The sequence below is a fragment of the Capricornis sumatraensis genome, chromosome 16, assembly GCF_032405125.1.
Source record: "Capricornis sumatraensis isolate serow.1 chromosome 16, serow.2, whole genome shotgun sequence".
In the NCBI taxonomy this organism is placed as follows: Eukaryota; Metazoa; Chordata; class Mammalia; order Artiodactyla; family Bovidae; genus Capricornis; species Capricornis sumatraensis.
In genome coordinates, this window is record NC_091084.1 from 4,166,738 (window position 1) to 4,193,984 (window position 27,247).

Here is a 27,247-nt window from a genome sequence, read left to right on the forward strand (position 1 = left end):
ATGGTAATGATAACCCTGTATGCCAGACAACAAAAGAGACATAGATATATAGAACAGTCTTTTGGACTCTGTGGGAGAGGGAGAGGGTGGGATGATTTGGAAGAATGGCATTGAAGCATGTATATTATCATATATGAAACAAATAGCCAGTCCAGGTTCAATACATGATACTGGATGCTTGGGGCTGGTGCACTGGGATGACCCAGAGGGATGGTACGGGGAGGGAGGAGGGAGGGGGTTCAGGATGGGGAACATGTGTATACCTGTGGCGGGTTCATGTTGATGTGTGGCAAAAACCAATACAATATTATAAAGTAATTAACCTCCAATTAAAAGAAATAAATTTATATAAAAAATAAAGAAAATAAAATTTGCATGTTAGTAATTATATTCTATAGATTGAAATTGTGATGAACTAAATATGTAAACTTATTTACATAAATAAAAACAACAGACTGGTTCCAAATAGGGAAAGGAGTATGTCAAGGCTGTATATTGTCATCCTGTTTATTTAACTTACATGCAGAGTACATCATGTGAAATGCTGGGCTGGATGAAACACAAGCTGGAATCAAGATTGCCAGGAGAAATATCAATAACCTCAGATATGCAGGTGACACCACCTTTAAGGCAGAAAGTGAAGAAGAACTAAAAAGTCTCTTGATTAAAGTGAATGAAGAGGGTGAAAAATTTGGCTTAAAACTCAATACTCAGAAAACTATAATTATGGCATCTGGTCCCATCACTTCATGACAAATGATGGGGAAAGAGTGGAAACCATGGCAGAATTTATTTTGGGGGTCTCCAAAATCGCTGCAGATAGTGACTTCAGCCGTGAAATTAAAAGTCTTGTTTCTTGGTAGAAAAGTTGTGACCAACCTAGACAGCATAAGGAAAAGCAGAGACATTATTTTGTGAAAGAGGGCAACAGAGGATGAGATGGTTGAATGGCATCATGGACTCGATGGACTCAATAGAATCTGAGTAAACTCCAGGAATTGGTGATAGACAGGGAGGCCTGGCATCCTGCAGTCCATGGTTTTGCAAAGAGTCAGACACGACTGAGTGACTGAATTGAACTGAACTGAAGTGATTTACATAAAGATTTATTTCTTTCCCTTTCTTTCAATAGAGTATTTCCCTTGAATTTGACCTTATTTGTTTTTTCATACTTCAAATAGTTTGGTATTGGAGTACCAGATTTCTACCAAGTAGATTCAGAGAGATAACATACATCTAAGTAGACACTATATTCATAAATAAGGATTGTTTTTCTGAGTAAACCCTTTACATTTGTTTAAATGATTAACTTTAAAATTATTTTTAAGAACATGCCTTTTCAGAATATGCCTTTTCTGATGCAGTTAGATTCCCCTCTTTGGTGTTGACATGAAATAGCAAGCTCACTGGATTGGTATTTGTCCATATTTTACATAGGACAGTCAAAATTTAAAGACTGTTATTCTAATAGCTGACAATACTGTGAAAATTTCCAAAAGGAAAGAAAAATTAAACTGCAGTCAATCAGTTAAACTTCTCAAACTCTTAAAGAAAAAAAGAAGACTATGAATTCCTAACTTAAGTTCATATCATGTTTCTTGTCAAAGTATAAGTACATTTGATAAACAACTTCTCAGTATCACATTGCTTATTTACTTGCTTCTTGTGTTGTTTTCCCACTAAAGTATAAGCTTCATGGTACAGGGACTTTCACTGAGCTTAGAACATACAGGACAATAAAAAAAAAAAAACAAAACAGTATTTGTTATGTAGATGTCAGACAAATGAAATCATATGCTGGTATACAAGAAACATAAAAGATAAAGATTAGGAACAATAACTCATTTGTTACTCTATTTAGTCACCAGTCCATCCAGCTTTCAAGTCCATTCTTTAAGTTGTCATAAGAGTGATAATTTTAAAATACAATGTTTATTAGATTAAAAAGATTCAGTGGTATCTAAAAGCTATGATAAATTCAAAACTAGTTGGCTCTCATGGTTGTGAGAGCTGGACCATAAAGAAGGCAGAGTACCAAAGAATTGATGCTTTCAAACTGTAGTGCTGGGGAAGACTCTTGAGATTCCCTTGGACTACAAGGAGATTAAAGCAGTCAATCTTACAGAAAATCAACCCATTGTAATTGGAATACTCATTGGAAACACTGATGCCAAAGCTGAAGCTCCAATACTGTGGCCACCTGATGACAAGAGTTGACTCATTTGAAAAGACCCAATTCTGGGAAAGATTGAAAGCAGAAAGAGAAGAGGGCAAAAGAAGATGAGATTGTTGGATGGCATCACCAAGTCAATGGACATGAATTTGGGCAAACTCCAGGAGATGGTGAGGGACAGAGAAACCTGGAGTACTGTAGTCCATGGGGTTGTGATGTGAGACATGACTTAGCGACTGAACACATATACAGATTCTCATGGCTGAATAATATAGCAATTATTTAAGTAACATATTTTTCATTTTTTTACCCATAAATTGATAGTTATTTCCATATATTGACTCGTGAATAATGCTGCAATGAACATGAGCGTGAAGATATCTCTCTGAGACCCTAATATGAATTTCTTTCCAAACAGTGGGATTACTGGATCATATAGCAGTTCTATTTTTAATTTTTTGAGAAATTTTCATAATGTATTCCATGATGAATATATTAATCTTGCTTTCTATGAGAGTATGTATCAATATGGAGGATATTATACATAGTGAAATAAGTCAGACAGAGAAAGACAAATAATCCATGGTATCATTTATATGTAGAAACTTAAAAAAATGCAAACTCTTAGAAGCAGAGGACGGAATGGTGGTCACCAGGAGATGGGACAGAGAAGATGGTGAGATGTGAGTCAAAGGACACAAAATTGAAGCTATGTAGGGATTTCACATCTAGGCAGAATGACTACACTTAACAACATTGTACTAAACAGAAGGGATATACTGAAAGTAACTATCACTCCCCCAAAACTGTATCCATGTAAAATGATAATATGTTAGTTAGCTTGACTTCAGTAATCTTTGCACTGTGTATGTATTATCAAATAATCATGCAACTTTTGTATATGCAGGATTGGGTAGACATTTCCTTCTCCAGGGGATCTTCCTGACATGGGGACTGAACCTGGGTCTTCTGCATTGCAGGCAGATTCTTTACCATCCGAGCCACCAGGGAAGCCATAATATTTTATCAAAAATATATAAATAAATGAAAAAAGTTTAAAAAAAATCTACCTAGTAAACCCTATGAGATCCTTTGTAACTTATATCCAATTTGCCTTGACCATCTTCTCATTTCCCCTATGCTCCAAACACAATCATTTGTTTCCCTATACATGCAATTCCTTCTCGGTGCTCTGCTCTGGCATATTTCATGTGCTTTGAATGTCATTTCCCAGTTTTACTTCCCAGTGGATTATGACTCATTTTTCAGCAATTTGCTTTCATCTTTACTATATTTTTCCATATTATGCTGTAGTATTTGCTTGGGTTCTTTAGTTTCCCTCCCCCCCCCCCACGGGAATTTCTTCAAGGGGTAGAATAAAAATGTTTTCTTTGAAATTGAAGTCTAATGTATGTACAGTATTACATTGATTTCAGGTGTACAAGAAAGCTGAGTGCTGAAGAACTGATGCTTTCGAACTGTGGTGTTGAAGACTCTTGAGAGTCCCTTGGACTGCAAGGAGATCCACCCAATCATCCTAAAGGAAATTAGTTCTGAATATTCTTTGGAAGGACTGATGCTGAAGCTAAAACTCCAATACTTTGGTCACCTGATGCGAAGAACCAACTCCTTGGAAAAGACCCTGATGCTGGGAAAGATTGAAGGTGGGAGAAGAAAGGGACGACAGAGGATGAGATGATTGGATGGAATCACCAACTCAATGGACATGAGTTTGAGTAGGCTCCAGGAATTGTGATGGACAGGGAGGCCTGGCATGCTGCAGTCCATGGGGTTGCAAATAATCAGACATGATTGAGAGACCGAACTGACTGACAGGTGTACAACTTAGTGAATTGACATTAAAATACATTAAAAATGAACCAGACATGGAACAATGAACTGCTTCAAAATTGGGAAAGGAATATGTCAAGGCTGTATATTGTCACCCTGCTTACTTAACTTACATGCCCATTACATCATGTGAAATGTCAGGCTGGATGAATCTCAAGCTGGAATCAAGATTGTTGGGAGAAATATCAATAACCTCAGATATGCAGATGACACCACCCTAATGACAGAAAGTGAAGAAGAACTAAAGAGCCTCTTGATGAAGGTGAAAGAGGAGAGTGAAAAGCTGGCTTAAAACAGCATTCAAAAAATGAAGATCATGGTATCTGGTCCCATATCTTCATGGCTAATAGTTGGGGAAAAAAGAGGAAAGAGTGACAGACTATTTTCTTAGGCTCCAAAATCACTGCAGACACTGACTGCAGCTATGAAATTAAAAGATGCTTGTTCCTTGAAAGAAAAGCTATGATAAATGTAGACAGAGTATTAGAAAGCAGAAACATGACTTTGCCAACAAAGGTCCATCTAGTCAAAGCTATGCTTCTTTCAGTAGTCATATATGAGTGTGAGAGATGGACCATAAAGAAGTCTGAGCACTGGAGAATTGATGCTTTCAAACTGCAGTGCTGAAGAGGACTCTTAAGAGTCCCTTGGACTTCAAGGAGATCAAATCAGTCAATCCTAAAGGACCTCAACCCTCAATATTCATTGGAAGGACTCATGCTGAAGCTCCAATAATTTGACCACATGATGTGAAGAGCCAACTCATTGGAAAAGACCTTGATGCTGGGAAAGATTGAGTGCAGGAGGAGTAGAGGGCAACAGAGGGTAAGATGGTTGGATGGAGTCACTGACTCAGTGGAGATGAACAAACTCTAGGAGATAGTAAAGGACAGGGAAACCTGGCATGCTTCAGTCCATGGGGTTGCAAGGAGTTGGACATGACTGAGCAACTGAACACTGACAAGAATAATCATGGTTAAATCTCATAGCCATCCTTCATCTGTCAACCCCATCCCTCTAGAAACTACCTATTTGCTCTTTGTATCTATAGTCTCCTTCTGTTCTTTTGTTTGCTTGCTATTATTTGATTCTACATGTGTGATCATATATTATTTATCTTTCTTTTTTGGACTTAATTTCACAGCATAAAATGTAAAGGACCATTTGAGTTTCAAAAAACCATTTGAGTTTTCATTCTTTTTTATGGCTGGAGTAACATTCAACATATACACATACCACATTTTCTTCTTCAATTTTTCTATCGGTTGGCATTTATTAACAAGTCACTACTATATCTTGTTTATTGTAAACAAAACTCCAATGAACATAGGAGTGCTTATGTCTATCTGAATTAGTGTTTTTGTTTTCTTTGGAAAAATACTGAGAAATAGCATTACTTTCAACACGTTTTACAGACCAACAATAGTGCATGAGAGTTCCCTTTTTTCCAAATTCTCATAAACACTTTTGATAATAAGCATTTCGACAGATCCCAGATGATATCTTATTGGGGTTTAATTTGCATTTCTCTCATACTTAATGATGCTAAATATCTTTTTGTGTATATGCTGACCATTTGTATATCTTCTTTGTAGGAGTGTTTATACATATTCTCTGCCCATTTTAAAAGTCACATTGTTTTTTGATATTGAGTTGTATTGAGGTGAGCCTGATCGGGGTGCAGGATGGGAGCGAGTCCTGGGACATCTCCTAGCTGTGTGCAGAATTGTGGGGACGCGGGTCTGAATCTGGGCTATGCTCCAGAAAGCTGAGCCCCTTCGGAGAGGGAGGTTATACTGGCCCTGTGCCCTGAGGGCAGTCCTTGGAGAGAATCTGCTGGAGATTGTTTTAAGATGTAGAACCCTTGAATGTGAAGTTACCCAAATGATGTTGGAGCAGTCACACAGAAATTGGTTCATATTGTGGACTTGGTAATTACATCTAAGGCTCCATGGTGGAGTAGAATGATGTGTGCTTATCTTCTCCTGTGAGAACTCTAAAATTACACCTCACAGCTGAACAATCATCAACAGGAGAATGTTGGATCCCACCAAAAATGATACCTCAAGGACAAAGGAGAAGACCCAGAAAGATGGTAGGAGGGGCAAAATCACATTTAGAATCAAGCTCCATGCCCACCAGAGATGCTCAGAAGGCTCAAACAAACCTTGTGCACACCAGGACCCAGCGACCACACAGAGATTGAGGCAGAACTGTGTTTGAGTATCTTCTGCAGAAGTATGGGTCAGCAGTGGACTGCTGCAGGGGCAGGGGCTCTGGGTGCAGTTGACCTGGGTATGGCATAAGCCCTCTTGGAGGAGGTCCCCATTAACCCCACCATAGATCTGTCAGAACTCACACAGGACTGAGAAAACAGACTCCTGGAGGACACAAACAAAAGCTTGTGTGCACCAGGACTCAGGAGAAAGGAGCAGTGACCCCACAAGAGACTGATCCAGACTTACTCTGGAGTGTCCAGGACTCTGTAGCAGAGGCGTGGGTTGGCAGTGGCCTGCTGCTGGGGACATCTAAGTGCAGGTGGGGCACTGAGTGCAGCAGTACCTGCATGGGACCTTTTGAAGAGGTCGCCATTATCTTTATTACCTCCACTATAACTTGGCCTCAGGTCAAACAACAGGGAGGGAACACAGCCCAGCCCATCAACAGAAAATTGGACTAAAGATTTACTAGACATGGCCCTGCCCATCAGAATAAGATCCAGTTTTCCCCTCAGTCAGTCTCTCCCATCAGGAATTTTCCATAAACCTCTTATCCTTCTCCATCAGAGGACAGAGAGAATGAAACACACAATCACAGAAAACGAATCAATCTGATCACATGGACCACAGCATTGTCTAATTCAATGAAACTAGGAGCCATGCCATGTAGGGCCACCCAAGATGGACAGGTCGTGGTGGAGAGTGCTGACAAAACGTGGTCCACTGGAGAAGGGAATTGTAAACCATTTCAGTAATCTTGCTTGAGAACCCCATGAACAGTATGAAAAGGAAAAACAAGATAAGACACTGAAAGATGAACTCCCCAGGTTGGTAAGTGTCCAATATGCTACTGGAGATCAGTGGAGAAATAACTTCAGCAAGAATGAAGAGACAGAGCCAAAGCAAAGACAACACCCAGTTGTGGATGAGACCAATGATGGAATTAAAATCCGGTGCTGTAAAGAGCAATATTTCATAGGAATCTGGAATATTAGGTCCATGAATCAAGGCAAATTGGAAGTGGTCAAACAGGAGATGGCAAGAGTGAACATCAACCTCTTAGGAATCAACAAACTAAAATGACTGGAATGGGTTAATTTAACTCAGATGACCATTATGTCTACCATTGTGGCAAGAATCACTTAGAAGAAATAGAGTAGCCATCATAGTAACAAAAGAGTCTGAAATGCAGTACTTGGACCCAATCTCAAAAATGACAGAATGATCTCTGTTCGTTTGCAAACCATTCAATATCAGAGTAATCCAAGTCTATGCCCTGGCCAGTAATGCTGAAGAAGCTGAAATTGAATCGTTCTATGAAGACCTACAAGACCTTCTAGAACTAACACCCAAAAAAGATGTCCTTTTCACTATAGGGGACTGGAATGCAAAAGTAGGAAGTCAAGAGACACCTGAGTAGCAGGCAAATTTAGCCTTGCAGTACAAAGCGAAGCAGGTCAAAGGCTAACAGAGTTTTGCCAAAAAAACACACTGGTTATAGCAAACACCTTCTTCCAACAACACAAGAGGAGATTCTACACATGTACATCACCAGGTGGTCAATACCAAAATCAGATTGACTATATTCTTCACAGACAAAGATGGAGAAGCTTTATATAGTCAGCAAAAACAAGACTGAGAGCTGACTGTGGCTCAGATCATGAACTCCTTATTGCCAAATTCAGACTTAAGTTGTAGAAAGTAGGGAAAACCACTAGATGAACTTTCAAATGTTCATACTGGATTTAGAAAAGGCAGAGGAACCAGAGATCAAACTACCAGCATCAATTGGATCATTGAATAAGCAAGAGAGTTCCAGGAAAAAAAAAAAAAACCTACTTCTGCTTTATTGACTACGCCAAATCCTTTGACTGTGTGGATCAGAAAAAACTATGGAAAAATTTTCAACAGATGGGGATTCCAGACCACCTGAACTGTCTCTTGAAAAATCTGTATGCAAGTCAAGGAGCAACAGTAGAACTGGACATTGAACAAGAGATTGGTTCCAAATTGGGAAAGGAGTATGTCAAATCTGTATATTGTCACTCTGCTTATTTAACTTACATGCAGAGTACATCATGAGAAATGCTGGACTGGATGAATCACAGGCTGAAATAAAGATTGCTGGGAGAAGTATATAACCTCAGATATGCAGATGACACCACCCTTATGGCAGAAAATGAAGAAGTTCTAAAGAGCCTCTTGATGAAAGTGAAAGTGGAGAGTGAAAAAGTTGGCTTAAAGCTCAACATTCAGAAAACTAAGATCATAGTATCTGGTCCCATAACTTCATGGTAAATAGATGGAGAAACAGTGGAAACAGTGACAGACTTTATTTTGGGGAGCTCCAAAATCACTGCAGATGGTGATTTCAGCCATGAAATGAAAAGATGCTTGCTTCTTGGGAGAAAAACTATGACTAACATAAACAGTATATTATAAAGCAGAGACATTACTTTGCCAACAATGTCTGTCTAGTCAAAGCTATGGTTTTCCCATTGGTCATGTATGGATATGAAAATTGGACTATGAAGATAATTGAGCACTGAAGAATTGATGCTTTTGAACTGTGGTGTTGGAGAAGACTCTTGAGAGTCCCTTGGACAGCAAGGAGATCTGACCAATCCATCCTAAAGGAAATCAGTCCTGAGTGTTCATTGGAAGGACTGATGTTGAAGCTGAAACTGCAATACTTTGGCCACCTGATGAGAAATGACTCATTTGAAAAGACCCTGATGCTGGGAAAGATTGAAGGTGGGAGCAGAAGGGGACAACAGAGGATGAGATAATTGGATGGTATCACCGAAACATTGGACATCTGTTTGAGTAGGCTCTGGTAGTTGATGATGGACAGATAAGACAGGTGTGTTGCAGTCCATAGGGCCTCAAAGAATCGGACACAACTAAGGGACTGAACTGAATGAATTGAGTTGTATGATTTCTTCATATTCTTTGCATATTAACCTTTAATAGATTTGTGCTTTGCAAATATGTTCTTCCTTTGAGTAACTGCCTTTTCATTTTATTGATAGCTTCCATCACTCTACAAGATTTTTAGTTTTATGCAGTCCTGTTTGTTCATTTTTTTTTTTCCCTCGCCTAAGGAGACAAATTCAAAAAAATATTGCTAAGATCATTTTCAAAGGGCATAGTGTCTCTGATTTCTTTTAGAAGTTTTATAGTTTGGGAACTTATATTTAAATGTTTAATCCTTTTTGAGTTGCTTTTTCTTTTGGTGTGAGAAAATGGTGTAATTTTCCTCTTTTGCATGTAGCTATCTAGTTTTCCCAACACAATTTAATGAAGCAACTCTTTTTCCCATGTGTATTACAGTTTCTTTGTCATATATTAGCTGATTGCATTGTGTAGGTTTATTTCTAGGTTCTATTTTCTGTTCCATGTATCTCTTTATCTGTTTGTGTCACTATCATATAATTTGATTAACCATACCTTTCTGTAATAGTTGGAAGTGTGGGATCATGATCCTTCCAGTTTTGTTATTTTTTCTTAAAATTGCTTTGGCTATTCAGGATCTTTTGTAGTTACATACAACTTTTAGTATTGTTTGTTCTAGTTCTGTGAGTGAGTACTAGGAATTTTTATAGGGATTATTTTAAATCTGTAGATTGTTTTGAGTAGTATGAACATTTTAACAGCATTAAATCTTCCAATCCGTGAACACCATATGTCTTTCAGTTTATTTGTGCTGTCTTCAATTTGTTTCATCAGTGTTTTAAAGTTGTCAGATTATGGGTCTTTATCACCTTATTAGATTTGTTTCTAGATATTTTATTCATTGTCCTATAAGTTGGATTGTTTTCTTAATTTCTCTTTCTGATAGTTCATTGTTAGTACATAGAAATGTAACAGATTTCCATATATTAACTTCATACCCTGCAACTTTACTCAATTCTTTGAAGAGTTCTAGGAGTTTTTGGTGGTGTATTTTAGATTTTCTATTTGTAATCATGCCATTGGCAAACAATGACAGTTTTACTCTTCCTTTCTTATTTGGATTTGTTTTTATTTTTCTTGTCTGACTATTGTGGTAGAACTTCTTACACTATGTTAAATAAAAATGGTGAGAGTGTGCATCCTTGACTTGTTCCTGATTTTAGAGGAAGAGCTTTGAGCTTTTCACCTTTGAGTATGAAATTGGCTAATGGCTTGACAGCTAAGGTCTTATTAAGTAGAGGTGTATTCTCTCTATACTAACTTTATTGAGAGTTTTTATCATAAATGTCACAAGCTTTGTCTGCATCTATTGAGCTTAACATATGATTTTTATCCTTTGTTTTGTTAATAGTTGTATCAAATTGATTGAATTGTGGATGTTGAGCCATCTTTAAATCCTTGGAAGAAGACCTACACCGTCATAGTGTATAATACTTTTAATGTATCATTGCATCATTTGTCTTTGAGAAGTTTTACATCTATATTCATCAGGAATATTGTAATTCCCTTTTTCATGTGATATCTTTGCCTGATTAGTATCAGGGTGATGCTGACTTTGTTGAGTGAGTTCAGAAGCATTTCTTCCTCTGCAATTTTTTAGGAAAGTTTGAGAAGGAGAAGTATTACCTCTTCTCTAAGTGTTTGGAGGAGTCATGTGTTCCTGGACTTTTGGATGTTGGCAAATTTTTTTTTCCCAAAGATGCAGGATTTATTTTTTTAAAGACAATATTGCAGTTTTAAATTCAATTCAATCTGCATAAATAAATACTGAGAACCTATCTTACGAGACATGGTAATGGGGACTATAAAACTTAGGTAGGGGAATAAGACAATCACTATTCAAAGCATTTGGTATCACATGCTGGAAAGCTAAACTGGAACAGTATAAGGTTCACTGAAACATTCAAAGATGAAGTGCATAGTACATTTGTACATATGCTACAGAGAGCATGTCTCTACATGTTGTCTGATGATACTAAATTATTTAATATTTTTAGGTGTAGTAATAGTATTTCAGTCAAGATTTTTTAAAATCCTTATCACTTAAAGACATACAAAAATATTTATGGGTGAAGTAATATATCCAGGATTTTTGTCAAAGCAATCTGAGAGGAGAAGTAAATGGAAATAACACTGGCCATGGTGGCAAGAATACGCAAAATAATTGTACAAAAAAGATCTTCACGACCTGGATAATCACGATGGTGTGATCACTTATCTAGAGCCAGACATCCTGGAATGTGAAGTCAAGTGGGCCTTAGAAAACATCACTATGAACAAAGCTAGTGGAGATGATGGAATTCCAGTGGAGCTATTTCAAATCCTGAAAGATGATGCTGTGAAAGTGCTGCACTCCATATGCCAGCAAATTTGGAAAACTCAGCAGTGGCCACAGGACTGGAAAAGGTCAGTTTTCATTCCAATTCCAAAGAAAGGCAATGCCAAAGAATGCTCAAACTACTACACAACTGCCCTCATCTCACATGCTAGTGAAGTAATGCTCAAAATTCTCCAAGCCAAGCTTAAGCAATACGTGAACCGTGAACTTCCTGATGTTCAAGCTGGTTTTTGAAAAGGCAGAGGAACCAGAGATCAAATTGCCAACATCTGCTGGATCACGGAAAAAGCAAGAGAGTTCAAGAAAAACATCTATTTCTGCTTTATTGACTATGCCAGAGCCTTTGACTGTGTGGATCACAATAAACTGGAAAATTCTGAAAGAGATGGGAATAACAGACCACCTGACCTGCCTCTTGAGAAGCTTGTATGCAGGTCAGGAAGCAACAGTTAGAACTGGATGTGGAACAACAGACTGGTTCCAAATAGGAAAAGGAGTCCGTCAAGGCTGTATATTGTCACCCTGCTTATTTAACTTCTGTGCAGAGTACATCATGAGAAACGCTGGGCTGGAAGAAACAAGCTGGAATCAAGATTGCTGGGAGAAATATCAATAACCTCAAATATGCAGATGACACCACCCTTATGGCAGAAAGTGAAGAGGAACTAAAAAGCCTCTTGATGAAAGTGAAAGAGGATAGTGACAAAGTTGGCTTAAAGCTCAACATTCAGAAAATGAAGATCATGGCAGCGGGTACCAACAGTTCATGGGAAATAGATTGGGAAACAGTGGAAACAGTGTCAGACTTTATTTTTTTGGGCTCCAAAATCACTGCAGATGGTGACTGCAGCCATGAAATTAAAAGACGTTTACTCCTTGGAAGAAAAGTTATGACCAACCTAGATAGCATATTCAAAAGCAGTTACATTACTTTGCCGACTAAGGTCCATCTAGTCAAGGCTATGGTTTTTCCTGTGGTCGTGTATGGATTTGAGAGTTGGACTGTGAAGAAGGCTGAGCACCAAAGAATTGATGCTTTTGAACTGTGGTGTTGGAGATGACTCTTGAGAGTCCCTTGGACTGCAAGGAGATCCAACCAGTCCATTCTGAAGGAGATCAGCCCTGGGATTTCTTTGGAAGGAATGATGCTAAAGCTGAAGCTCCGGTACTTTGGCCACTTCATGTGAAGAGCTGACTCATTGGAAAAGACTTTGATGCTGGGAGGGACTGGGGGCAGGAAGAGAAGGGGAAGACAGAGGACGAGATGGCTGGATGACATCACTGACTTGATGGATGTGAGTCTGCATGAACTCTGGGAGATGGTGATGGACAGGGAGGCCTGGCGTGCTGCGATTCATGGGGTCGCAAAGAGTCAGACACAACTGAGCGACTGAACTGAAGTGAACTGAACTGATGAACTGTTACAATAGTTAAATATGTGTGATAGGAATTTGGGAGTTTATTCTTTTACTTCTGTATGCAATTGAAATTTCAGGTAATGGTTGAACCTTTTTTAAACAATACACATTATATGTAGATACCTGTCTTTTTACCACACACACACACACAAATCAAAAACTATTATTCTTCCGCAGACCAAAAATCATGCTCACTTCTCAAATGTGAGATATTACTGCTATATAATTTATCATTTTAAAACTGGTACCACTTCACACCAGTCAGAATAGCTGTGATCCAAAAATCTGCAAGCAATAAATGCTGGAGAGGGTGTGGAGAAAAGGGAACCCTCCTACACTGTTGGTGGGAATGCAAACTAGTACAGCCACTTTGGAGAACAGTGTGGAGATTCCTTAAAAAATTGCAAATAGAACTACCTTATGACCCAGCAATCCCACTGCTGGGCATACACACCGAGGACACCAGAATTGAAAGAGACACATGTACCCCAATGTTCATCGCAGCACTGTTTATAATAGCCAGGACATGGAGACAACCTAGATGTCCATCAGCAGATGAATGGATAAGAAAGCTGTGGTACATATACACAATGGAGTATTACTCAGCCGTTAAAAAGAATTCATTTGAATCAGTTCTGATGAGATGGATGAAACTGGAGCCGATTATACAGAGTGAAGTAAGCCAGAAAGAAAAACACCAATACAGTATACTAACACATATATATGGAATTTAGAAAGATGGCAATGACGACCCTGTATGCAACACAGCAAAAAAGACACAGATGTGTAGAGCGGACTTTTGGACTCAGAGGGAGAGGGAGAGGGCGGGATGATTTGGGAAAATGGCATTGTAACATGTATACTATCATGCAAGAATCGAATAGCCAGTCTATGTCCGACACAGGATACAGCATGCTTGGGGCTGGTGCACGGGGATGACCCAGAGAGATGTTATGGGGAGGGAGGTGGGAGGGGTGGGTTCATGTTTGGGAACGCATGTACACCCGTGGTGGATTCATGTCAATGTATGGCAAAACCAATACAGTATTGCAAAGTAAAATCAAGTAAAAAAAAAAAAAAAACAAAACAAAACTGGAGCAACATTCACTTAAATTCTTCCAGGTGTCCTGCCTCTGGTTCTGAGTGCCTTCTGCTCTATCAGTTTACATCTATCCTTTCTCTAGTATAAGAATGATCTGAATCAGATCTAAAGAAAGCAGTAGAGGAGACAGTCAGCTCCAAAGATCCTGAGGTGGTAGCTAGAACTGCCAACCACCCGGTATCAAACCAGACAGCCTGGAAGTTATGGCCTTCATTAAATGTCTGGTACAACTCATGAATGCAGGGATTCAACAGCACCAGCCCCATTCACTGAATGGCTCAATTTTCTATACTGTCTGGGTCAACGATCAGTGGTGTACACAACTCTGACAGCCACCTCTCGCTCAGCCTTCCAAGTACTGGTTCCACCAGTGCTTTCCGACTTCTTTTCACTGCTGTTCTTCGAGTTTGTTCAAACATTGCTTCCAAATCATATATGCGAGCTTTTTTTCCAAACCCCGTGAAGCCCATGGTGACCGCCAGCTGTGGGTCTGGTCCTGATATGTCTGAGCCATCGCTGGGCCCCGGGCACTCCATGCTCAGCCACCGTCCAAGAAACCAGCAAGAGCCGCAGCACAAACAGCTGCGGAAGACTCCTGGCAAACCGGGCAGGAAGTCGGCAATTTTTGAAAAATTACTGATTTAATTTAATTACTGGTAATTGGTGTTCTCAGGTTTTCTATTTTTCCCTGGTTTAGTCTTGGGAGATTGTACATTTCTAGGAATTTGTGCATTTCTTCTAGGTTGTACATTTTATTGATGTATATTTGCTTGTGGTAATCGCTTATGATCCTTTGTATTTCTGTGGTGTTAAATGTAAGTTCCTCTTTTCCATGTGTGATTTTATTGATTTTTGACCCACTATCTTTTTTCTTGATGTATCTCACTAAAGTTTTATCAGCTTGTTTATCTCTTCAAAGAACCACCTTCTATTTTCATTGATCTTTGCTATTGTACTTTTTGTTTGTTTGTTTGTTTCTCTTTTATTTCTAGTCTGATATTTATGTGTAACTTCTTCTTTTTTACTATTTTTGTATTTAGTGGTTCCTTTTTTTCTAGTTCCCTTAGATGTAAGATTAGGTAGTTTTTTTGAGATTTTCTATGTGATAGGCCTTTATTAATATAAGTTTCCCTCTTAGCATTACTTTTGCTTTGTCCCTTAGGTTTCGGATCATTGTGTTTTCACTCTTTTTTATTTTTTTGGTCTCTGGATGTGTTTTATTTCTTCTTTCATTGACTCAGTGATGCATTTGTTGTTTAGTAGCATATTTTTAGCTTCCACCAGTTTGTTTGTGTGTGTGTGTGTGTGTATTTTGCAGTTTTTTTCTTGCAATAAAAACTTGAATTCTAGTCTCATAGCATTGTATTAGAATATATGCTTTAGTATACTTTAAAACTTCTTTAATTTATGAAGCTTATTTTGTGCCCTAGCATGTGATCCAAAACTGTGATGTAAAACCATTAACCAATACAATATTGTAAAGTAATTAACCTTCAATTAAAATAAATAAATTTATATTAAAAAAATCATTGATATCTACTTCAAACCTGAATGAAAGTCTTACCGAGTAGAGTATTTTTTGTCTCATGTTTTACTCTTTCATCATTTTAAGTATATTACACCACTCTCTTTTGGCCTGCAGAGTTTCTGTTTAAAAGTCAGCTGATAGCTTTATGGAAACTCCTTGTTCATAATTTGTAACTTTTCACTTGCTGCTTGTAATATTCTTTATAATTAATTTTTGCTGCCTTAATTTCAGTGTGTTTTAATGTAGTCTTCTTTGTGCTGATTGTATTTGGGGCCTTCTGTACTTTCTGTACGTGGATGTTTGTTTCCTTTCTTAGGTTAGGGAAGTTTCCAGATATTGTGTCTTCAAATGTTTTCCCTGTCCCTTTCTCTCTTCTTCTGGGACTCCTATAATTTGAATATTAGTAAGCCCAATGTTGCCCTAGAGTCTCTTTAACTGTGCTTATTAAAAAAAAAAAATTCTGTTCAGTTTCAGTGACAACCGCTACTCTTTCTTTCTGACTCATTCTTCTCATGATCTAATTAACTGTTGATTATTTTTGATATATTTTGGTTTCAGTTATTATATTCTTCACTCTGACTGATTTCATTTTATATTTTATAATTCTTTTTAAAAACTTTCACTGTGGTCAACCATTCTTACCCTGAATTATTTGAGCATTCTTACAATTATTACCTAAAATCTTTATTGGGTATATTGCTTATCTCCATTACACTAGGTTCTCCTCAGGTTTTATCTTGTTCATTCTTTAGAAATGCATCCCTTTGTCACCTCATTTTGCTTAATTATGTTTCTATTTCTATGTATTTGGTAGGTTGGTTGCATTTCTTAGTCTTTGAGAAGTGATCTTTTGTGAGAGATGTCCTATGCATCCCAGCAGTACACTCCCTTCTGTGGGCTGCATGAGCTCTTCTGTTGTGGGGTAACTAACGTGGATGATCTGGTAAGCATGGCTGGCATCTATTCCAGTTGGTTGTCAGGACCTGAACTTGTTTAGAAGCTGCCAGCTACTGGTGAGTGGGGCCTGGTCATGAATTGGCTGGCTGGTTGGGAGAGACTCTCAGGGCTAGTGGGCACACTGGTGGGTGGATTCAAGGCCTAGGGTGAGTGGTTGTGGGACCAAGTGTCCCTCATCTAGTTTTGGCCTCTTTATGGGAAAGGTTGGCTCCTGAAATGAGTGACTGTTGGATCTAGGAGGTCTCAAAGTTGGCACTGGCTCAAGGGTGAGTGGGACTGTGTCCTGTGGGGGGGTGGTTGAGGAGCCCAAGTTGTCTTAAAACTGCTCTTGACCTAGTGACTGCCAGGCCTGGAGCCACATGGTTTTAGCGACAGTGCTGGCCTGCTGATAGATGGAGTTTTGTCCCAGAGTCTCTGGCTACAGTGCCCTGGGGATCTTGGACAGGTATCTGCCCCCTGGTGGGCATGGATGATTGCTGACACAACTGGCTGTGGTGTGCGTGGTGTCCCTAAACTGGTGTTAATCTGCTGATAGCTGAGTCCTTAGGTCTCTAATTCAGGCTCCAGTGGTGCCAGACATGTGTTGCTTAGGTAGTTCTGGGGCTAGAGGTGATTGCTGGCAGGCAGAGCAGTCTTATGGAGTCCTAGAGTCTCTGGCTATAGGGCTTTGGATGTCTTGGAGTTGATTTCAGCCTGCTGATGGTCAGAGCCAGGACCCAGAGGCCTTGAGGCTGATGCCTGCCCAGCAGTTGGTTAGGCAGGTACTAGAGTTAATGTTCCATAGAAGGCAATGGCACCCCACTCCAGTACTCTTGCCTGGAAAATCCCATGGATGGAGGAGCCTGGTTGGCTGCAGTCCATGGGGTCACTAAGAATCGGACACGACTGAGCGACTTCACTTTCTCTTTTCACCTTCATTCATTGGAGAAGGAAATGGAAACCCACTCCAGTGTTCTTGCCTGGAGAATCCCAGGGACAGGGGAGCCTGGTGGGCTGCTGTCTATGGGATCACACAGAGTCAGACATGACTGAAGCGACTTGTTCACCCACTAGTGGGTTGAGTTAAGTCCTGGGGTCGTGGGCTCCAGAGCTCCAGGAATGCTGGGGCTAGTGACAGCATACCAGTGAATAGGTCTGGGTCCTGGGATTTCTGGTGGGTAGTTTCAGGTCCCAGGGTAGCTGGAGGCTCAGAGGACCCAGCCAGCCTGCTAATAGGTTGGTCTATGTCCCTGCCTGGATAGCTGCTTTGGCTGAGTTATCCCAGTATTGCTGTCAATGGACTGGTGGGCAAGGCCAGGTCCTGGAACAAATAAGCTAGAAGGAGAATTCCAAAATGGCATTTGCCAGAATCAGTGTTCATGTGGGAGATGAAGCTTCCCAAAATTGCTGCCAAAAGTGTAACTATCCTCTTGTTTGTGGATCACCACCTGAGGATATGGGACTTGACTATATTGTGTCTCCACCCCTTTTACCAGTCTCGTTGTGATTTCTTCTTTATATCTTTAATTGTAAATGATCTTTTCTGATAGTCTTTGGCTCTTTCTCATCAATAATTGCTTTGTACATAGTTCTCTTTGTAAAAACAGTCTACACTGTGTTTCTTCATTCTTCCTCTGAGTCCAGTGAGCATCTTTATAATTACTTTGAATTCTTAACTGGAAATTGCTTATCTACATTTTTCTTAGTTCTTTTTTTGAAGTTCTGTCTTTTTTCCTTCATTTGGGGAACATATTCTTTTGTTTCTTCATTTTATCTAACTCTGTCTGTTTCTATGCATTTGGCTACATCTCCCTGTTTTGAAAGAGTAGTCTTACGTAGAAGATAGCCTTTGGAGTTCAGTAGAATGGTCTCCCTTGTTGCTAGATCCAGGTCCTCCAGGAGGATCCTGTGTGTTGGCTCAGTTTTCCCTTCTGCTGTGGCTTACTTTGTGAGAGTTAGTTTGTGGAGCTGCCTTTGGTGAGTCTGGCTCTAAGGCCCAGCTGTAACTGTTATGAAAGCGCTCATGTGCAAGTTTGGCCCCTTCTGTGGAGCCACTTTGAGGGCATTGGTGGCATCCATGGGTGCCTGAAAGGACTGGTGGAGTGGGGAGCCACTTTGGAGGGGCTCCAGTGCCTGCTGAGGGAGCCTACTGGATCTGCTTTGGAGGATTGCTGGTTGGATCTGGTTTGTAGGTGAGTTCAAGGTGAAGTGAATGGTATTTAATTAGATGGGGAGAATCGGAAATGGCATCTGACAGTGCTGGGCCAGCAAGGTAAAGGGTGAGGAAAATCTCCCCTCAACCTCCGTGCCCCAAACTGGTATCTACCAGTTCCTCTGTATCCAGAGAAAGTTCCAAAAGATCCCTGCCATGCAGACATATGCCCTAAAGTTAGTCAACTAATTTCCTTCATGACTGACATGTTTTTCAAACTATTATATCTGTGTTGGGACTTGGGAGAGAGTAAGTTTTTATGTGTGCACCCTGTAAGTGCAGATTCTCAGTTTCCTATAGCCTTCTGAATCTGCTGGGAATAAGCCCTGCTGGTTTTCAAAATAAGAGATTATGGGGGCTCATGTTCCCAAAGCAGGTTCCCAGACTGGAGAGTCTAGTGTGGTGTTTGCATACCTCATTCCTCAAGGAGGATTGCCAAGCATATGATATTCCTCCCAGCTATGAGTTGTGATGGAGTGTGGATTCTGACCAGACCATGTCTCTGTCCCTACTATCCATCTCAATGTGGCTTTTTCTTTTTCTTTTTAGTTGTGAAAATCTTTCTGTTAGGCTTCAGATTGGTCTCAGAGATAGTTTCTCTATATGTAGTTATAATTTTGATGTGTTTGTGGGAGGAGGTGAGTCAAGGCTCTTCTTATTCTGCCACCTTGTCCTCATCCCTGAATCAAAATCAATTTAAATTTCTTAACAGTGCTTGGAAATTAGTAGGTATTGGATAAATGCTTGTTGAATAAATGAACAAATGGATGAGTGTTGTATACGTGTATAAGAAAGAAAAAGGGGATAAAAATAACATCCAAAAGGATTCAGGTACTCCAATGTTCATTGCAGTACTGTTTGCAGTAGTCAAGACATGGAAGAAATCTAAATGTTAATAGATGGAGGAATAGATAAAGAAGATGTGGTGTATTTATACAGTGGAATATTACTCAACCATTAAAAATGGAATAACTCCATTTGCAGCAACATGGATGGACCGTGTTGTCATGGTCCATAGAGATTGTCATACTAAGTGAAATAATTCAGACAGAGAAGGAGAAATGTCATGTGACATCCCTTATATGTGGAATCTAAAATAAAATGATACAAATGAACTTACAGAACAGAAAGAGATTCTGTTTTGTAACAGACAGAGAACTTATGATTGGCACAAGAAGGGATAGTTAGGAAGTTTGGGATGGATATGTACACAGCTATACAGAGTAATTGAAGTGCATGTACAATTTCCTGACAAAGTGTAGTTTAGCTTTTGTTTTTAGATGAATCAGAAATGAAATCAAGAAACATTAAAAGTGATTTTGCTTAGAGCTACAGGAATTAAAATATAAACAATGAAAAAAATGTTCAGGATGGGAACAGCTTTTCTTGAGGAGAAATTTTATAGGACAATTAAGAACATATAATGTATTCTTATACTAGAATGGACTTTGTTACAAATTATGAAATTTATATTTGAGTGGTATTTTAGAGACAAAGATTTGTTAATAGTCTCATTATTACTGTGCACTCATGGTAAAAAAAAAAAAAAAACTCTTAGAATTCTGGAATAATTAACATAGAGTAGATAATGGTAAACACTCAACTTTTCTAAGTTTTGGGACCTGATGTACAGCTTGGTAGCTATAGTTAACAACACTGTATCATATACTCAGAAGTTGCTAAGAAAATAGATCTTAAATGTTGCCATTCCTAAGAAGAAGAAGAAAAAAAATATGTGTAGTTTGTGTAGTCGTAAAAGGTATGCAGGAAGAAAAAAATCATTATGTGAAGTGCTGGAGGAGGAAATGGCAATCCACTCCAGTATTTTTGCCTGGAAAATCCCATGGACAGAGGAGCCTGGTGGGCTGCAGTCCACGGAGTCACAGAGTCAGACACGACTGAGTGACAGATTACAGCACATGATGGAAGTGTTAACTAACCTTACTGTGGTAATCATTTCACAAAATATTTGTGTATCAAAGTATAATGTATTTCTCTTGTATGTTAATCATATCTCAATAAAGCTGGAAAAAATTAATTTCTTTGAAACTGTGACAAAAATAAGATGCTTGGTTTCCTTAGCAAGAGTTTATTTGACTTTATTTATTCAACAGTTATCCATAGCCCCTGGGTGTGCTGATTTTCTTCTTAGAAACCTGTTAAACCTCTGAAATGGGTCAGTGTGGTCTAGGCACTCAGTTGTCTTCTCCAGAGGTGGTCTTTCATAGCACAAGTGTTTTAGCAACTAGAGGATCTGAGCCTTACTCACCAACTGACAGGAACTTGGTAATCCCTGAAGTTCTTACAATTGACTCTCCTGTAGGATTTGTGAAAAGTTATTTACAAAGTTTCAGTTATTCATGTCAAACAACTCAAACTCTCAGCATAGGAGTGGAGTGGGAGAAGGAAGAAATGGGAGTTTGAGCTGAAGTGACTAGGTCTTGCTCAAGAGAGAAAGTAATATTCTTTCTTGGATTCCATAAATGCATACTAAAAGTTTCATATACTTTATGCAATTACAACCTTAATGATTTCTTGGACTCCCTGAGGAATAAACCTGAGTGATATACAGGTTAAAATTAAAATTTTCTAATAGAATAATAACGATTCATCAATCAACTGTTTCCCCCCTGCTTCTTCTATAAAGGACTTCCCTGGTAGCTCAGACATAAAGCGTCTGCCTACAATGCAGGAGACCCGGGTTCAATCCCTGAGTCTGGAAGATCCCTTGGAGAAAGAAAAGGCAACCCACTCCAGTACTGTTGCCTAGAAAATTCCATAGATGGAAGAGCGTGGTAGGCTACAGTCGGTGGGGTCGTGAAGAGTCGGACACGACTGAGCGACATCACTTTCACTTTCTTCTATAAAAGGGCAACAGGTGGAGAATACTGTCATTTTTTTCTTACAGTATAATCTGGCTTCAAAGAACTTTAAAATAAATTTTACATGCTTTTCTGCTTTTGACTTTTACAAATGCTAATTATTGTTGAATAAATAAACTTATGGCATCTAGTTTAGTGTTCTTGGATATTAAGGAGAAATCTCTGAAACATGTCTTCGTTTTGATTTGTAGAGTTGAGTACTTCAGTTGTTCTTATAAATAAACTTTCAAACTGGTAAGTTATTACTATGAATCGAATCATAGTAATCAAATCAAATCATTTTATGCAAATGAACTGTATGTAACAAACTAACAAATGAAACATGCTACAATATTGTTCAGCAAGCCTAAGATATTGTAGGTAAATATGAGCAAACATTTATAAAACCACTAGATGGCATTCATTCACTGCAATTTTGGCCAAATACAGCCTTTAAAGTTTTATCATGATATGCAGGATTAGAAACAAGTATTATCCCTTATTTGATGATATTTTTCTATCATTTAACGCAATGACAGAGTTCAATTTTACCTTTTCCTGTATGCTTTAAATCAAGTCAACAAGCACTGAAAATCTTTATTAAAGGATTCTTCCTAGAGAGAAGATTCAAAAACCATCTTCACTGTAGTGGTAATGTATTTACTTAAAACATTTAGAAGAAAATATGCACAGTATGTCACTTAATTTTGTTTTATTTCATTGCTTTATTACTTCATTTGGATATTTCTCACATAGCTAGTTCTCTAAAGGTTATAAAAAATACAGAGTCACATTTTGTAATGTTCTAGAAGGCATTAATCTTTAGAATTAGTGTTTATGAAAATTGTAGGTCAAGAGCTCTTGAGTCACAAAAAGTCCTTTCTATTGTACAGCTTAAAAATGTATGAGAAATAGTGCTTCTAAGTACATTGAGAACAAAAACGGTCTTTGGTGTTAAAAAATTATGATTTAGTCTTGTCTGTGTGTGTGCTCAATCGCTAAGTTGTGTCCAACTCTTTATGACCCCATGGACTGTAGCCAGCCAGGCTCCTCTGTCCATGGAATTCTTTTGGCAAGAATACTGGAGTGGGTTGCCATTTCATCCTCCAGGATATCTTCTCGCCCCACCCCCGGCCCCACCCCCCCCCAGGGATTGATTCCTCATCTCTGTGTCTCTTGCATCGACAGGTGGGTTCTTTACCACTGAGCTACCTGGGAAGCCCCATGACTTAATATTAGAAATAAATAGATCATGGAGCAAAAACTCCCAAACTCCACACTTGGACTAAATGGGTGAGAGAACATATTTATCAATCAATAAAAATCAACCATATTTGTAAAAGATCTAGGTTAATAATAACAACATAAAATCCAGCACTTACCTGTTCTAATATGTTTTGAAGCCTCTCTATTTCACAGTCTATTACAAATTTCTTTTCTTGTCTTCTATCAAGTTCTTCTAAAAGTTGCCTGTAGTTGACGTCATTAAAATTTTCCACACATATAGCGCTGACGTGCCAACCATTTTGTCCTGCTTTTTCCATAATAGCTTGAAGAATCGAGTATCCTAGTGGGGAAAACATTCAGAGTGGTTACTAAAAGCATGCCCTTAAATAACTTATGCAGGCACTGATTCTACATCAATATTTTTATATTAAAAAATGAATTCTTAGAAATTAAAAAATGAGTGGTTATTTCCGAATCATTCAATTTTCCTTACTTTGCATGTGTGTGTGCAAAGTTGCTTCAGTCACGTTCAACTCTTTGCAACCCTATGTATTGTAGCCCACAAGGCTCCTATATACATGGGATTCTCCAGGCAAGAATACTGGAGTGGGTTGCCATGCCTTCCTCCAGGGGATCTTCCTGACCCATGGATAGAACCCTCATCTCCTGCATTGCAGGCAGAGTCTTTTACCTCTGAGCTGCCAAGGAAGCCTCTTTAATTTCTTTACTCAAGACAAAGACATGCCTTAAAAATATTACCTGAAATGAAGTAACAACATCATACCTTGAGTAAGCACTCTCAAAATCCCTCTACTGAATAAACATTCCTTAAAAATATTGCTTGAATGAAGTATCAAATCATATCTTGAAAAGGTTCTCAAAATTCTTCTACCAAAGACATTGCTTTGAAGACATTTTTGATGAGATAAAACTAAAACAAAATCTAGTACCCTCTGTAGTCAAGAACAATTTCCAAAATCTTTGCTAATTTTACTCACTCAACAGAATTAATTTTGAACATCTGTATTGACTCTCCTCTTAGACAAATAATAACATTTTGGGGTTCAACTGTGGAAGATAAGTTATGAAATAAACATTACAAAAGTATTTATTGAAGACCGATTATTACAAGTGGAGGAAGCATTATTTAACGCTTCCTGTTTTGGCAGGGGAATTAGGTGGATTGAGGGGGAATTGAATGAAAACCAGGTGAAGGAATGACCTCTCAAGCTCATAATCTAGTAGAGGAAAAAAACATTCAATTAAAAAAAATGCAACTTAGTTTAAAACTGTAATGATTGCTGCGTGCAAGGAAAGGTTTGGGCCCAAGGGAAAATTTGGTTAAATCTGACAAGGGAAAATGCCCTGAGAAGAAACGATTTGAATTGGGTCTTGAAGGTTGAGAAGGTACCTCTAAGATTGCTGAGGAAAGTGTTTATTAGCTGGAGACAGCCTTCCAGGGAGTGGAACGGTCTTTACTCTGTTCTTGATCCAGATCTCTCTCCATACAGAGGAGAAGTATGGGTCTTAATATCTTGGTAAAGGAAGAAGGGGCAGACTCATGAAACCAGCCTTTAGAATATTTCTTCATGTTAACATTGCCTTGGAATCTTGCCTTTTCCAGCTCTCAGTTTTGAAGTAGAATGTGTAAAGAAAAAAAAAAAAAAAAAGAAAAAAAAACTTTGAATCTATGTATAGCATTTGGCATAAGCCTTTTTGTTCTTCAGTCACTCAGTGTTTTCTGACTTTTTGAGACCACATGGACTGCAGCACATGAGGCTTCCCTTTCCATAAGAAACTCCAGGACCTTGCTCAAATTCGTGTTCATCAAGTCAATAATGGCATCTAACCATCTCATCCTTTGTTGTCCCATTCTCTTCCAGCCTTTAATCTTTCCCAGCATCAGTGTCTTTTCCAATGAGTCAGGTCTTCACATCAGGTTGCCAGGGTATTGGAGCTTCAGCTTCAGCATCAGTCCTTCCAGTGATGTTTAGGACTGATTTCCTTTAGAATGGACTGGTTGGATCTCCTTGCAAATCTCCTTGAGAATACTCTCAAGAGTATTCTCCAACACCACAGTTCAAAAACATCAAATATTCAATGTTCAGCTTTCTTTATGGTGCAACTCTCAAATCAGTTCAGGACTACTGGAGAAATCATAGATTTGATGATACAGAACTTTGTTGGCAATGTAATGTCTCTGCTTTTTAATCTGCTCTCTAGGTGTGTCATACTTTTTCTTCTAAGGAGCAAGCATCTTTTAAGTTCATGGCTGCAGTCACCATCTGCAATGATTTTGGAGCCCCACAAAATAAAGTCTGCCACTGTTTCCATTGTTTCCCCATCAATTTGCCATGGAGTGATGGGACCAGATGGCATGCTCTTCTCTTTTTGAATGTTGAGTTTTAAGCAATCTTTTCCACTCTCCTCTTCCACTTTTATCAAGAAGATCTTTAGTTCCTCTTCACTTTCTACCATAAAGGTGGTGTCATCTGCATATCTGAAGTTATTGGTATTTCTCCCAACAAACATGATTCCACCTTGTGCTTCTACCATACCACCATTTCACATGATGTCCTCTGCACATAAGTTAAATAAGCAAGGCAACAATATACAGCCTCGACATACTCCTTTCTCAATTTGGAACCAGTCTTTTGTTCCATGTCTGGTTCTAACTGTTGCTTCTTGACCTGCATACTGGTTTCTCACGAGGCAAGTGACGTGGTACTTATGCTTCTTAAAGGTAAGCGTAAGCCTTTAAAAAGGTATAATTCTTATTTGAGCTTATTCTATGTCAGCTATAGTTTCTTGTAATTTATTCCTCCCTTACTCCCTAAAAAGCATCACTATGAAAAATCTAGTGAAGGTGATGGAATTCCAGCTGAGCTATTTCAAATCCTAAAAGATGATGCTGTGAAAGTGCTGCACTCAATATGCTAGCAAACTTGGAAAACTCATCATTGGCCACAGAATTGGAAAAGGTCAGTTTTCATTTAAATCCCAAACAAAGGCAATGCCAAAGAATGTTCACACTACCAAACAATTGCACTCATCTCACACACTAGCAAATTAATGCTCAAAGTTCTCAAAGAGAGGCTTCAACAGTATGTGAATCGAGAACTTCCAGATGTTCAAGATGGATTTAAAAAAGGCAGAGGAACAAGAGATCAAATTACCAAAATTTATTTGATCATAGAAAAAGCAGATAATTCCAAAAAACTTCTACATCTGCTTCATTGAATATGCTAAAGTCTTTGAATGTGTGGATCACAAAAGAATGGAAAATTCTGAAAGAGATGGGAATACCAGACCACCTTACTTGCCTCCTGAGAAACCTGTACGTAGGTCAAGAAGCAACAGTTCGAACTGTATGTGGGATAATAGACTGGTTCCAAATTGGGAATGGAGTACATCAAGGGTGTATATTGTCACCTTGCTTATTTAATTTATATGCAAGTACATTATGTGAAATGCTGTGCTTGATGAGGTACAAGCTGGAATGAAGATTGCAGGAAGAAAAGTCAATAATCTCTGATATGCAGATGACACCACCCTGATGGCAGAAAATGAAGAGGAACTAACGAGCCTCTTGATCAAAGTGAAAGGAGAGTGATAAAGATGGCTTAAAACTCAACATTCAAAAAAGTGGCATCTGGTCCCATCATTTCATGGCAAATCGATGAGGAACCAATGGAAACAGTGACAGACTTTATTTTGGCCCCAAATCATTGCAGACGGTTGCTGTAGCAATGAAGTTACACGATTCTTGTTCCTTAGAAGAAAAGCTATGACAAACCTAGATAGCATATGAAAAAAAAGAGATAAAGTCTGTATAGTAAAAGCTATGAGTTTTCTAGTAGTGATATGTATGTGAGAGTTGGATCATAGATAAAATTGATGCTTTTATTTTTAATTTTTTAATATAAATTTATTTATTTAATTGGAGGTTAATTACTTTACAATATTTTATTGGTTTTGCCATACATCAACATGAATCCGCCACAGGTATACACGTGTTCGCCATCCTGAACTCCCCTCCCTTCTCCCTCCCGTACCATCCCTCTGGGTCGTCCCAGTGCTTTTAAACTGTGCTGTTGGAGAGTCTTCTGCAAGGAAATCAAGCCAGTCAATCTTAAAGGAAATCAGTCCTGAATATTCATTGGAAGGACTGATGCTGAAGCTAAAGGCCCAATACTTTGGCCTATAGATGCTCCCCAGAAGAACTCACTCATTGGAAAAGATCCTGTGGTTGGGAAAGACTGAAGGCAGGAGTAAGGGCAACAGTGGATGAGATGGTTGGATGGCATCACCGACTCAATGGACATGAGCTTCAAGGGGGCTCTGTGTGTTGGTGATGGACAGGGAAGCCTCGTGTGCTGCAGTCCATGAATTCAAAAAGAGTTGGACACTACTGAGTGACTGAACTG

General features: G+C 38.8%; 1 protein-coding gene across 3 annotated transcripts in view; it reads right to left on the reverse strand.

Moving 5' to 3' along the window:
• GRIA4 (glutamate ionotropic receptor AMPA type subunit 4) overlaps positions 1-27,247 on the reverse strand; it is a 630,202-nt gene that overhangs the window by 155,112 nt on the left and 447,843 nt on the right. For all 3 annotated transcript variants that reach the window (XM_068988895.1, XM_068988896.1, XM_068988897.1), the window contains exon 4: positions 22,976-23,160. In XM_068988895.1, coding sequence (XP_068844996.1) covers positions 22,976-23,160 — 185 coding nt within the window. The remainder of the gene's footprint in view (positions 1-22,975; positions 23,161-27,247) is intronic.